Below are 14,730 nucleotides of genomic sequence, written 5' to 3' on the forward strand. Positions count from 1 at the left end.
ACACTAATATAATGTTAGGTGGCTGACTGTGGCTAGGGCAATATCTGAAGAGCCATTTTTGTTGTAGGCAGTTGTGCTGACACAGGAAACATGCGCTACAGTCTCAGGAGTCAACCATCTCCTTTTGCTGAATGTGCCGGATGGGTGAAAGACTCATAGTCATAATTAACCAACTAAAGCTCTATTGCCATATAGTGAGAACCAGAGAGGGCATCAACTAAATAATGTGTTCTTTGAGAAATTGAGTCTTTTTGTGACATCCTGGAGTAATAAGATACAGGATAATGTAGGCCCATTTGTGTCTGTTAGAACCTTGTGATAGTAATCTTTAGGACTGATTCTGCTCTGGAAATGTGTTCCTATAAATATGTTCCTATAAATGTTGTTCTAGATAATCCCTTCTACTTTTATTTAATTTTATTTTGCATCTGTTATTATTCAGTCTGTTAGGTGTGATGGCCTGGGAATCCGATTCAGAGGCTGAACCGGAGGAATCCCAGCCTGCATAGGAGTCCCCACCTCCAGGGCCGGCTGAACTGGGGCAGGGCCTTGATTCTGAAGCGCCTGCACCTGTGCCGAATCCTCAGGAGCAGGCACCAGGTGAATCCACTCTGGCTCCAGAGGTGGTTGAGGACTCAGTGCCTACAGGTGAGTCTCCGCCTGGGCCCAGTAACCCTTCAGCCTCTCCTGAACTGCAGAGGCTCAGGGCAGAGAGGCGAAGGGAACTGGTTTCTCCCAGGAGGAGTGCTCGCCTTAAGGCCAGGAGAGGCGGGTCTCCTGGGGGCCGGGACCGCCCCTGGCCTCAGAGAAGATAAAGGCCAGTCAGCCTGGTCCCACGTTGCGGGAGCAACGTCGTTGATGAGCTATTTCGACCAGCATCCAGTCCTGTTTCCCCCAGAGTTCCTGTCCTTGCCCGGCTTCCCGCTGTGGACCCCGCTTCGCCCGAGGAGGACTGTCTGCCGACCCTCAACTCAGGTCCGGGACCTCACCCCACGGTAACCTCCCCCCTGGACCAGCACATTAGGTTTTATTAAGAATAAATATATGAAATGAAAGAAATTTTCTTGTCACAATGGATATATGTGACTTCCTGGTTCAGAGGTGGGTTCAACAAATGTCAAGAAACAAGAACAGCCGGCCTCTATGTGCCTTCCCTATGGGCTTCCTAGAGGCATCTGATTGGCCACTGAAGGGAACAGGTTGTCCGGACAGTTGGGTCTTTGGTCTGATCCAGCTGGGCTCTTCTTACACAGAAAGAAGGAAAAACTCAATAGTGGTTATTTTAGTTCTCAAGAAAGCTTTATTATCTCCCATGCAGTAGTGGAGACTGAAACAGGAAACTGTAGGGGCATACTGTCAATACCGCTTCAGCATAAATAAACATTTCTTTCTTTCTTGGACAATAAAACATTGAACTTGCAATAACAAACCAACAAAATGAAATGCAGAAGATACAAGCAAGGGATTGTGACTGAGACTGAGGAGAAGGCATGCAACATGCAAAGCTGTTCCACATTAAGGTGGGATTTCACATCAAGGAGAAATAAACTGGCACTTCGGTCTCATTTTCCTTCTGGAAGAACACAGTGTTGAAGCAAAGGACGTAGAAGCCTTTTACTTGTGGCTGGGTGGCCATTGGGAAGATTGCTTGGTCTGGGATAGGCCAGGTGGGAGGCAAACAGGTTGCTTTGTCTGCATGGAGCCCCCACTGGACCCTCCTCCAATGCAGCTCCCAGAACCTTGGCCACCTCCTCCACTACTGCCTCCTGATACAATAATGGTCTGGCCACCTGAACCACCACCAGAACCTCCTCCAATGCAGCAGCCAGAGCTCTGGCCACCTGAGCCACCACCACCACCAGAGCCTCCTCCAATGCAGCTGCCAGAGCTCTGCCCACCGCCACTACTTCCACCACATGGGACTATGATGGTCTGGCCACCTGAGCCACCACCAGAACCTCCTCCAATGCAGCTGCCAGAGCTCTGGCCACCTGAGCCACCACCAGAGCCTCCTCCAATGTAGCCACCAGAGCTCTGGCCGCCACCACCGCCACTACTTCCACCACATGGGACTATGACGGTCTGGCCACCTGAGCCACCGCCACCACCACCAGAGCCTCCTCCAATGTAGCCACCAGAGCTCTGGCCACCAGAGCCTCCTCCAATGTAGCCACCAGAGCTCTGGCCACCAGAGCCTCCTCCAATGCAGCCGCCAGAGCTCTGGCCACCAGAGCCTCCTCCAATGTAGCCACCAGAGCTCTGGCCACCAGAGCCTCCTCCAATGCAGCCGCCAGAGCTCTGGCCACCAGAGCCTCCTCCAATGTAGCCACCAGAGCTCTGGCCACCGCCACTACTTCCACCACATGGGACTATGATGGTCTGGCCACCTGAGCCACCACCACCACCAGAGCCTCCTCCAATGCAGCCGCCAGAACTCTGGCCACCTGAGCCACCACCTCCTCCAATGTAGCCGCCAGAGCTCTGGCCACCAGAGCCTCCTCCAATGCAGCCGCCAGAGCTCTGGCCACCAGAGCCTCCTCCAATGTAGCCGCCAGAGCTCTGACCACCACCACTACTTCCACCACATGGGACTATGATGGTCTGGCCACCTGAGCCACCGCCACCACCAGAGCCACCTCCAATGCTGCTGCCAGAGCTCTGGCCACCACAACCAATAGATTGACCACCCATTCCACCACCACCACCAGACCCTCCTCCCATGCTCTGGCCACCACTGCCCTGGCCACCCCCTGATCCTATAATCTTAACTCCACCAGAGCTTCCACCTCCTCCTCCTCCTCCCCCTCCACCACCAGATCCCCCACCTATAATCTTAACTCCACCAGAGCTTCCACCTCCTCCTCCTCCCCCTCCACCACCAGATCCCCCACCGATAATCTTAACTCCACCAGAGCTTCCACCTCCTCCTCCTCCCCCTCCACCACCAGATCCCCCACCGATAATCTTAACTCCACCAGAGCTTCCACCTCCTCCACCTCCTCCTCCACCACCACCACCAGATCCCCCACCTATAATCTTAACTCCACCAGAGCTTCCACCTCCTCCCCCTCCACCACCAGATCCCCCACCTATAATCTTAACTCCACCAGAGCTTCCACCTCCTCCTCCTCCCCCTCCACCACCAGATCCTCCACCGATAATCTTAACTCCACCAGAGCTTCCACCTCCTCCTCCTCCCCCTCCACCACCAGATCCCCCACCGATAATCTTAACTCCACCACAGCTTCCACCTCCTCCACCTCCTCCTCCACCACCACCACCAGATCCCCCACCTATAACCTTAATTCCACCGGAGCTTCCCCCTCCCCCTCCCCCTCCACCGCCAGATCCCCCACCAATAATTTTAACACCTCCTGATCCTCCTCCACCCCCACTGCTACCCCCTCCACAGCATATCCCTCCTCCACCACCACCAGATCCCCCACCTATAACCTTAATTCCACCGGAGCCTCCACCTCCACCTCCCCCTCCACCACCAGATCCCCCACCAATAATTTTAACACCTCCTGATCCTCCTCCACCCCCACTGCTACCTCCTCCACAGCATATCCCTCCTCCACCACCAGATCCGCCGCTCATGTATGGGATCTTCTGCTGGCTCATTCCACCCCCCTGTCCCCCACCAGATCCTCCTCCGATGCAGCAACCTGAAGACTGTCCACCAATGCTGCCTCCTCCACCACTTGATCCTCCTCCACAGCAGCCTTGTCCGCCTCCGCCTCCGCCACCTGAGACAATGATGATCTTCTGGCCGCCTCCACCACCACTGCCTCCTCCACCACCGCCTCCGCCAGAACAGCAACAGCAGCCTGATGACCCTCCTTGGCCTTGATAGCTGATGGAACCTCCTCCACTACTTCCACAGCATGAGCCGCCACCTCCGCCGCCACCACCACCACCTCCTCCACCTCCTCCTCCACAGCAGGAGCCGCCACCCTGCTTCTGCTGCATAGAACTCATCTTCCTATATTGGTGTGTAGGGTGTTCTTTCTCTTGTTTTGTTTCCCTTCTGGTGGTTTAGCTCTGGAAGATAAATAAGACAAAATCAGCCTTTCATGCACCAACAACCTTCCAAGGGTTCACATGGCAGTGGGAGGAGGAGACAGGAGCAAAGGTGGGTGTGGCAGCAAAGGCAAACTTCACCTTTGTGCAGTAGGCTGGTTTCTGCACACACTCCCAAACCACTCCCTGTTCTCCATCCAGGCACACAAGAAGCATCCCCAGAGCTCAAGGAGACTTTTTATCCAGACAACAACAGGGAGCATACAATGGAGGTAATGGCATTGCAATATGGCAAAGCCAATTGTATTCACTTGGCTTGTTTTATATACCAAAATCTCAAAGGGGCATGCAAATCCGAACAAAAAAGAATCAATGTAAGAAATACAATATGAATTCCAGTGTCAAAACCAAACTGCTACTGCAAATTAATTACTGTTTGACTCATTGAAAATGAAATGTCTAGACAGTGGTACCTCTGGTTAAGAACTGGTTCCGGAGGTCCGTTCTTAACCAAAAATGTTCTTAACCTGAGGTACCACTTTAGCTAATGGGGCCTCCCACTGCCACCGCGCCACCAGAGCATGATTTCTGTTCTCTTCCTGAAGCAAAGTTCTTAACCTGAGGTACTATTTCTGGGTTAGCAGAGTCTGTAACCTGAAGTACCTGTAACCTGAGGTACCATTGTACAGAGCTATGGCGGCAACCTCTAAATGGAGCGTTGAATGTGGTTTCAAAATCAAATCTGTGGTGCATCTGTGTCTATTTGCTAACCCTATCCATAACTGCTTCTTTACTTTGCACTAGAAATATATTATCATATATAAATTTCTCTTAAACAGTCGTTGATTGCATCAAAACCCATTCTCTAAAACATCCTCTTGCACAACAGAAGCTATCGTTTTATAATTAGTTCATCTTCCATATTCAACTCCAGCTGAATGACTTAGTTCTGTTATCGGTCAAATGCATGCAAGCATACGGACTTGACTTACCCTCTCCAGCGACAGGAACCAGATGAGAAGTTGAAAGTGAGTGAATGAAGACATCATTGGGTCCAGATAACTTTTTATACCATCTCAAGGCCTCTCCTACGGGATATGATACACCCCTGGGCATGATGACTTGCATATTTACTCCCTGCCTAATGACTGGACTTTCTAGTCTTAGATGCATAACAAAGGCAAGAGATTGACGTCTGTCATTGCTATAATTGTTGATAAATAAACATGATTAATTAATCATGAGCTCCACCTAATTCCTTGGCTAAATGCAGCCTGTTTGGGGCAGTGAAAGAGTCCTTGCAGGTGTGCCAGAAATGTGTAAACCCAGTCTCCTTATTTCCATAATAACAACAATAATTTTATTACTTAAATGCCACCCATGTGACTAGGTTACCCCAGTCACTTTGGGCGGCTCCCAACAGAATATTGCTACTAGAATTGAGCAAAATACAGTTTCTCTTTCTCTTTCTTTTTATTTATTTGCCAAAAGATATACAAAATCTTATATCCAATACACCAGAATAAAAGAAATAATTTTAAAATCTAATCTAAGCAAAGAAAAGGGAGCAGGAAGAGGAGGGGGAAGAAAAGAAAGTAAAAGGAAAAAAGAGCGAAAAGAAAGGAAATAGAAAAAAGATTTTAAAAGTCAGCTAAATTTAGTATTCACTGACACCCAACTGTTCTATTTTCTATAAGCCAATATTTTTTGAATCTTCAAATACAAGTATTATAAGTTCATTTTCTCTTTCATGCATAAAGTCCATAAGAAATTTCCATTAGGTCCAGGGGTTGCGGCGCTCATCTCGCTTTATTGTCCAAGGGAACCGGCGTACAGCTTCCAGGTCATGTGGCCAGCATGACTAAGCTGCTTCTGGTGAACCAGAGCAGCGCACGGAAACTCCCTTTCCCTTCCCACCTGAGCGGTACCTATTTATCTACTTGCACTTTGACGTGCTTTCGAACTGCTAGGTTGGCAGGAGCTGGGACCAAACAATGGGAGCTCACCCCATTGCGGGGATTCGGACCACTGAACCTTCTTATCGGCAAGCCCTAGGCTCAGTGGTTTAACCCACAGCACCACCCACATCCCTCCTTCCAATTCTTAATAAAGGTCAATAATGATTTTTCTCAAATTATGCGTTAACTTTGCCATCTCACCTAAGTCCAATAATTTTATCAGTCATTCTTCCATAGTAGGTAGCACTGTGTCTTTCCATCTTTGTGAGTACAAAAATCTTGCTCATGTAATCATATATTGGAATAATCTTCCATAAACCTTTCCAATTATGTATCCATTAACCCTAAAAGAAAAAAGTTCTGGCTTCAGTTGGATATTAATCTTTAAAATCTTCTGTTTCAATGTATGTATTTGTATTTTTAGCCTTTTCACATGTCCACCAAGCACGATCAAATGTTTCCCCATGTTCTTGGCACTTCCAGAAAATACCTGAAACACTTTTGTATATTCTAAACAATTTCTCAGGAGTTAAATACAAAGGATGCATCATTTTATAAAAGTTCTCTTTAACATTATAACACAACGTAAATTTTAACCCTTTAGTCCGCATATACTCCGCCAGTTCCATCTGTATATTATAACATAAATATTTTGCCCATTTAATCATACGTTCTTTAACTTCTTCTTCTTTGGCTTTGAATTTCAACAAAAGTTTCTACATCTTTGTAGCAACATGTTCATCCTCTGCTCTCAGTTGAGTTTCAAAGCCTGTCTTTCCTTGTTCTATATCTATACCAAATGTGTTTTCATCCAATTTAAACCTCTCTGCTAATAGCATATAAGAAAATCACTGAAAATTATAACCTTCCTCTATTAGCTGTTCTCTTCTTTTAATTTTATAGTCTCCTTGATGCAATTTTAAAAATTCTTGGCATGTTGTACATATCTCTTTGCGTTTTATCTCTTTTCTGTAGAAAGTTTCTTGTGATGACATCCATAACGGTGTTTTTGGGCACAATCTAGGCTTGTATTTATTCCAAATTATTAATATGTCACATATAATAAAGTGATTTTTAAAGTCCACTTTAACTTTGTGGTGCCACAAATATCCACGCCATCCATACTTTAGGTCATGTCCCTCTTTTCCAGGACCCTCTTATTTCTCAATTTCATCCAGTCCTGCATCCACACTAAACAATGGGCTAAAAAATACAGTTTTAGGTTTGGTACACCCAATCCTCCCTTTCCTTTAAATCTTGTAATATTTTAAAATGTAGTCCCCCCCCCCACTTGCCTTCAAAACCTTGATAAGTGTTTTTGCCATTCTTTGAATGGTACTGTAAGTCATTAGCTGTAATGGAACAAAAAACATCATTCTGGGCAATATATTCATCTTTATCACAAAAATTCTTTTTTAAAAATATTTTTTATTAAATTTCCATTTAACAAACCAATCATATCACATTAATTATTCCAAATTATACCAATACATAATAAACTCCAAATATTTAGCCAAATTTTAATTTTTTGTTGGAAGTAGCCATGCTTTGAGTTCAGAAAGGGTCTAATCATCTCATATTTCTGCTGCTTTGTTCACAAGTCCCATCTTCCCATCTCTTTGTTGTTATCCTTTTTCTTCTTAATAACCTCCGAGTATTTCCACAGGCAAGTTGAATCAAACATTGTTTATGTTTCTGTGTGAACTTTGTAATGCTCTCCCGTAATTCATCTCATGCTTTATCACAAAAATTCTACCCACCAAGGACAATATTAATTTTCCCTAACTTAACATATCTTTTTAATTTCCATCCATGTCTTAACATAATTATTTTGAAACAACATACAATTTATATTTGTCATGGTTATACCTAAATACTTTACTTTTTTCCAATTTGAAGTCTAGTTTTCTCCATTTTGATCTTCTGTTGTCATATGTTTTATTAACATTCTTGGGTTTTTTTATTATTAACCTTAAAACCTGCTAGCAAGCCAAATTCATTTAAATTAGCAGAGTACAATTATTCCCACTTTTTTCTTTCTTTCATGAACAGGACTTTGTTACTTAACTGATTTGTATCTATATTTGTTACTTTGCTCATTTGTATCTCTATTCATTTTAAATTCCTTTTCACCTGTTCTTCTAATTGTTTATATACAGTCGTACCTTGGAGGTTGAACGGAATCCATTCCGGATGTCCGTTTGATTTTCAAAACATTCGAAAACCAAAGCACGGCTTCTGATTGGCTGCAGGTAGCTCCTGCAGCCAATCAGAAGCCATGGAAGCCCTGTCGGATGCTCGGCTTCCAAAAATAGTTCGCAAACCAGAACAGTCACTTCCAGGTTTGCAACGTTTGGGAGCCAAAACGTTCGAGAAGTAAGCTGTTCGGAAACCAAGGTAAACAACTGTACATTATAAAATAGAACATATTTTTAAAATAAGTTTTCTGACTTCAAGGGATTTTCCCCTTCCAACCAACACTACCTTCAACTGATAATCAACATGGTTGAACGTTGCCTGATTACAGCTCTGTCAAAACAAATTCAATACCTTGCTACGCAAATACAGTTATTACAATACACAAAGTGCAACAGGCTGAATAATAATCTGTGAACATTTTATTGGTTATTTCCTAACGTATAGGTCTAGTCCAGTATGTGTAACCTATACAGTTCATATATACTTTATTTAACCTATGATAATACATTTGACCAAACTGCGGAAGGCAGTGGAGGACAGAGGTGCCTGGCGTTCTCTGGTCCATGGGGTCACGAAGAGTCGGACATGACTAAACGACTAAACAACAACAACAAAAATACATTTCTTCTTTTCTTCTTGTTTCTTTTTGTGAGTTCCTGTATTACAAATCCTTAGGCTTTCTTATTGCTGCTTCTTGTAAGTTCCTGTATAACACAATCCTTCGAGAGCCAGTTTGGTGTAGTGGTTAAGAGCGGTAGATTCGTAATCTGGGGAACTGGGTTCATGTCTCTGCTCCTTCACGTCTCCGCTCCTCCACATGCAGCTGCTTGGGCTAGTCACACTTCTCTGAAGTCTCTCAGCCCCACTCACCTCACAGAGTGTTTGATGTGGGGGAGGAAGGGAAAGGAGAATGTTAGCCGCTTTGAGACTCCTTCGGGTAGTGATAAAGTGGGATATCAAATCCAAACTACTACTACTCCTCCTCCTCCTCCTCCTCCTCCTCCTCCTCCTCCTCTTCTTCTTCTTCTTCTTCTTCTTCTTCTTCTTCTTCTTCTTCTTCTTCTTCTTCTATAAAAATAGAAAAATCCTCAAGGTAACAAGAACAACACAGCTGATGTAGACTGCTGGCACAAGCTGCCTGGTGCAGGTACAAACTGCTAACTTGGGCAGAACAAGGTTTTCAGATATCTCCCTTGCTTCACCCCCAAAGGGCTTCTTCAGCCCTTATAAAATAGAACATATTTTAAAAAATAAGTTTTCTGTCTTTAAGGGATTTCTCCCTTCCAACCACCACTACCTTCAACTGATAACCAACATGGTTGAACACTTGGATGTACAATGTACCTGATGTACACTTTCCGGTAAGAAAATGGCTGCAGATATCATCATGAATTTATATTGTGACATCTATGCACCTTAAAACATATCAGAGAACTTGTCCTTGATCTGTCAGACTTATAATCCAGAAATGATCACATGGAAGACAATAGAACAGGGGTGAGGGAATCATCGTTGACTATGGGCCATGCTACTTGGTGCCAATGGGAGTTTGAGTACAGCAATATCTGGAGACTCCAAGATTCCCCACCACTGCAATAGAGAAAGGAAAGAGAAACAGAGGTAGGGATAGATAGAAGAATGTGCATTCCCCACCGCCTTGAGCTTCATTCCCATAGAAGCTTATTCCATGTTCCCAACATTCCCCTAACTGTTTTCTGTTTTCATATGACATAAAAGGCACTTCCAGAAGTACAGTGGAATATACCACATGTTTAGTGCTCATTTCCAGCGTCCGGGGAGGTGGGGTGGAATTATGTTTGCAAATATGGAAATGAGTGCTAAGCTGTGGATCATGAGACTGAGATCAAACCAAAAACCCCTTGCAGTTTCTATAGCTATATCTGTATATTACTTGACCAACGGCCAGCCAAGTGCGTAGCAGAAACTTTGGAGATGATGGCTGGTATTTCCTTGTAGCCAGACACGTTAACGGAAAGGGCCCGATCAATCTGCTCTAATTCCTTCCAGGCGATATAATTGACTAATAAGAACCAGCTAAGAATTCATTTCCACAAATTAAAGGAAGAGAGTTCAATTATCATCACCGTCAGTGTTTGTAAAGTACAGCTTGGGACAGAGAGAGAAAGAGGTTGATAAAGGTCAGGACATTAATTAGCCTTATTTTGCTTTTGCTGCATGCTAGTATTTGTTTGTGGATTAGGAAATATAGACCAAGGCATTCTTAGTCAAGCTCACAAGTAGGTGGCTGGGATGGATGGAAGATTGAGGAGAAGATTCCTCTGCAGCTGTTGGGTGTGTGGCCACAGATCAGCACCTAGAATGAGTCATAGAATGAGGGTCATCTAATCCAACCCCTGGCAATGCAGGAATCTCAACTAAAGCATCCATGCCAGATAGCTATCCAATCTCTGCTTAAAAACCACCAGTGAAGAACAGGCCACCACCTTCCGATGGAGTCTGTTCGACTGTCCAACAGCTCTTACCACCCAAAAGTTATTCCTGATGTTTAGTCAGAATTGCCTTTCTTGTAACTTGAATCCATTGAGCTGAGTCCTACCCTCCACAGTAGGAGAAAGCAAGCTTATTCCATCTTCCATGTGACAGCCCTTGAGATATTTGAAGATGCCTATCAAATCTCTTCTCAGACTCCTCTTTTCCAAGCTAAACATAACCAATTCCTTCAATTGCTCCTCATTATGCCTGGTGTCCAGAACTTTTATCATCTTGGTTGCCCTCCCATGCACACAGCCCAGCTTCTCAATATCCTTCTTAAATTGTGGTGCCAAGAACTGGACACAGTACTCCAGGTGTGGTCTAAACAAGACAGAATTGAGTAGGACGATGACTTCCCTTGATCTGGACACTATATTTTTGTTAATGCAGCCTAGAATAGCATTAGCTTCTTCTTTTTCCCCCCTGCTACTTCACACCCTTGACTCCCCTGGAGCTTTTGGACTACTAAGATCCCTTAGCAATCTAGTTGTCCCCCATTTTATATTTGTGCAGCTGGTTCTTCCTGACATTTGCCCCTATTGAAATTCATTTTTGTTAGTTTGGGCCCAGTTCTGTTAGGTAAAGGTAAAGGGACCCCTGACCATTAGGTCCATTCGCAGACTGCTCTGGGGTTGCGGCACTCATCTCGCTTTATTGGCCGAGGGAGCCGGTGTCCAGCTTCCAGGTCATGTGGCCAGCATGACTAAGTCGCTTCTGGCAAACCAGAGCAGCACATGGAAACACTGTTTACCTTCCCACCGGAGCAGTACCTATTTATCTACTTGCACTTTGATGTGCTTTTGAACTGCTAGGTTGGCAGGAGCAGGGACTGAGCAACGGAAGCTCACCCCATTGCTGGGTTTCAAACAGCCGACCTTCTGATCGGCAAGTCCTAGGCTATGTAGTTTAACCCACAGCACCACCCGCGTCCCTATTGAAATTCATGTTTGTTAGTTTGGGCCCAGTTCTCCAATCTGTTAAGGTCAACTTAAATTCCAATTCTGCCTTTTCAGGCATTGGCTACACCCCCTTGGGTGTCATTTGCAAATTTGATGAGTATCCCCTCAGTTCCTTCATCTGAGTTATTTATAAAGATACTGAACAACTATGGGCCCAGGACAGAACACTGTGGCACCCCACTTGTCACTTTTTCCAGGATGGTGAGGAACCATTAGAGAACACTATTTGGGTTTGGTCAATTAATAGCTGGAAATCCACCTAACAATAACTTTGTCTAGTCCACATTTTAATGGCTTCTCAGCAAGAATAAAATGGGGTACTTTGTCAAAAGCCTTACAGTCATACCTCAGGTTAAGAACTTAATCCATTCTGGAGGTCCATTCTTAACCTGAAACTGTTCTTAACCTGAGGTACTACTTTAGCTAATAGGGCATTCCGCTGCCGCCGCGTGATTTCTGTTCTCATCCTGAAGCAAAGTTCTTAATCCGAGGTACTATTTCTTGGTTAGTGGAGTCTGTAACCTGAAGCATCTGTAACCTGAGGTACCACTGTACTGAAATGAAAATAAACTATGTCAACAGCCACTATGTCAGGTATCTGAAAAAGTGTGCCTGCACACAAAAGCTTATACCCAGAACAAACTTAGTTGGACTCTAAGGTGCTACTGGACTATTTTTTCTTTTTTTAAAAAAAACATTGATTTATTATTTTGACTGCATCAGACTAACACGGCCACCTACCTGAATCTATGTCAACAGTATTACCGATCCACTAAGTTTTTAACTCTACCCAAAAAGTAAATAAGTTTCGTCTGGCATTAACTGTTTTTGAGAAACCTATGCTGGATCTTAGTAATCACAACATCCTTTTCTGAGTGCTAACAGACCAACCATTTAATTATATGTTCTATGTCAGGGACGTGGCTGAATCGAATGCCTGGGAAGAGTCCGACACTGGAGATGAAGGATTGTTAGTACAAAGAGCATCAGAGTCTGACTGGAGACGAAAGAATGCAAACAGAGCAGGTGTGGGTGAGCTCAGCCCCCCTTTACCAAGAGTTCCCTGACTCAGCTAGAGCAGCAGACTTGGACAGCTCACAAGAAGGGGGGAGAGTTAGATGGCAGTGAGGGGGTTGCTATGCAACCAGAAGATAAACAGTGTGCAGAGGGTTCTTCTTATCAAAGCAGGGTGGAGGGAATTCCACCCTCCTTCTCTCCGAACCAGAAGAACTGAAAGGGTTAAAATGCAATGGAAGAGGAAGGACTGGATTTTGGCACCCTTTTTGCTGTGACAGGTGAGAAGACTCAGAGAGACCAACTCGTATCAAAGTGTGGCAGGTTGGGAGCCACGCTTTGCATGTAATTTATAAATAAACTTACTATAAAACTGCCAGAGAGTCGTTAATTCTGATAGGGGCTAGCTTGCCTGCCTGAGATCATTACATTCTAGGACCTTTCCTGATATCAACATCAACATGTTACCTGGGTCTTCTCCCCTCCTCCCCCTCAGATTTTAGTTTAAAGCAGTCATGATCAAATTGCTAGAGCATATAGATAAAAGCCATACATCAGTAACTTCCTCAGCACCTTAGTGGGGAAAGACACTCATCTCCATAAAACAGGGGGAAGTGTTGTGTGAGCATGCAAAAGGCAAGCTCTCTGTAGCATTTTTAAAAATTCATTTTGTATTTATATCCCACCTTTCTCTGCAAGGACACACACATGGTTTGGGGGCTGTATCTGGGGCCCCAAACATTTCCCCCCTGTTTTATTTCCCCCTGAGAACTTGCTGCTTTTTGTGGTGGCACTGAGGGATATATATACAGTGGGGAACTTTTGGTTCTCCAGATGCTGTTAGATTACAAATCCCATCGCTCATAGCCATTGGCCATGCTGACGGAAACTGATGGGAGCTGGAATCCATCTATACCTGAAGGTCTATAGCAGCAGTTCTCAACCTGTGGCTCCCCAGATGTTGTTGGACTACAACTCCCATCATCCCTGAGCTCTGGCCTTGCTAGCTAGGAGTGATGGGAGTTGTAGTTCAACGACATCTGGGGACCCACAGGTTGAGAAAGGCTGGTCTATAGGCTTAAGATAGTGAACTTACAGCTCTCTAGTTATTTATTGGACTCCAGTTCCCATCAGTCCCATTCCAGCATGGCCAATGGCCAAGGGTGATGGGAGTTGGAGACTGACAACAGCTAGAGAGCTTCAGGTACATTCCTAATGTAGAGGAATGTGCCTGAATATTAAGATGCCACAAAGCGGCTCCACGCAAACTGCCCATAGTTACACACCTTCCAGCAGCAGCTGTTTATTTTGAAATGCCCATTACCTGTTATAGGGCAGTGATGTAACAAGGTTCATTTCAGGCAAGCAGGCGAGACAGGAAACCGTCTGACTCATACAGTTGGTTGCAGACGCCTTTGTAAGTTTTCTTTAGATAAAGCAGGAGAAAGGTTTCAGTTACGGAGCATAAGGTAAGAAAGAGACCAGCTAAATTAGCAGGAATGGTCCATGTCTCTCAGCATCCAGGTTCTCACAGTGGCCAATCAGATTCCTCTAGGGAGGCACCCTCCTTTCTATCCCCCCCCCCCCAGTTAGCACTGAAAAGTGAACAGTCACTGAAAGTTCCAATTACTTACCATGGTCAATAGCTATTGAAAAACCATGAATTAGTCTAGTCCTATTTTAAAGCCATTTAAGATTGGTCTATGGGGTCATGAAGAGTCGGACACGACTAAACGACTAAACAAAAACAACAAGGTGAATTCATTAGCATGCCTTGGCCCAACAGATTTCATAAGTGAAGGTTGGTGCTTATGGTGATAATGATCATTAATTACCCGCTTTTCAAACCAAGGTCACATGGCAGGTTACAACAATTAAAGCACAATGTCAAGAACAGTTAAAAACAACTTAGAATCATCTAAATAAGGTGAATCCTAAAAAATATGTATATTGCATGTCAAGAAGGCCCTTTGCCTGGTTGTCTGTAACTTCACTTCTTGCAGTGAGGGAACCACTAGAAGGTCCTCAGATCCAGATCTCAGTGTCTAGGCTATGGTTTTTGT

The 14,730-nt window shown here is 44.7% G+C and overlaps 1 protein-coding gene across 1 annotated transcript; it reads right to left on the reverse strand.

Moving 5' to 3' along the window:
* Window positions 1-1,277: 1,277 nt before the first annotated feature.
* Window positions 1,278-13,084, reverse strand: LOC310834425 (uncharacterized protein). Its single transcript, XM_083717915.1, has 8 exons — window positions 12,395-13,084; window positions 6,183-6,325; window positions 5,016-5,111; window positions 3,957-4,044; window positions 3,435-3,899; window positions 2,268-3,029; window positions 2,091-2,159; window positions 1,278-1,940 (listed from the first exon to the last, which is right to left on the reverse strand). Exons 4-8 carry the CDS (start codon window positions 3,979-3,981, stop codon window positions 1,615-1,617), a joined length of 1,647 nt encoding a protein of 548 aa, XP_083574041.1. The 5' UTR covers window positions 3,982-4,044; window positions 5,016-5,111; window positions 6,183-6,325; window positions 12,395-13,084; the 3' UTR covers window positions 1,278-1,614.
* Between the last annotated feature and the right edge of the window lie 1,646 nt (window positions 13,085-14,730).

The sequence above is a fragment of the Podarcis gaigeae genome, assembly GCF_964106915.1.
Source record: "Podarcis gaigeae genome assembly, chromosome: 16".
Classification (NCBI taxonomy): domain Eukaryota; kingdom Metazoa; phylum Chordata; class Lepidosauria; order Squamata; family Lacertidae; genus Podarcis; species Podarcis gaigeae.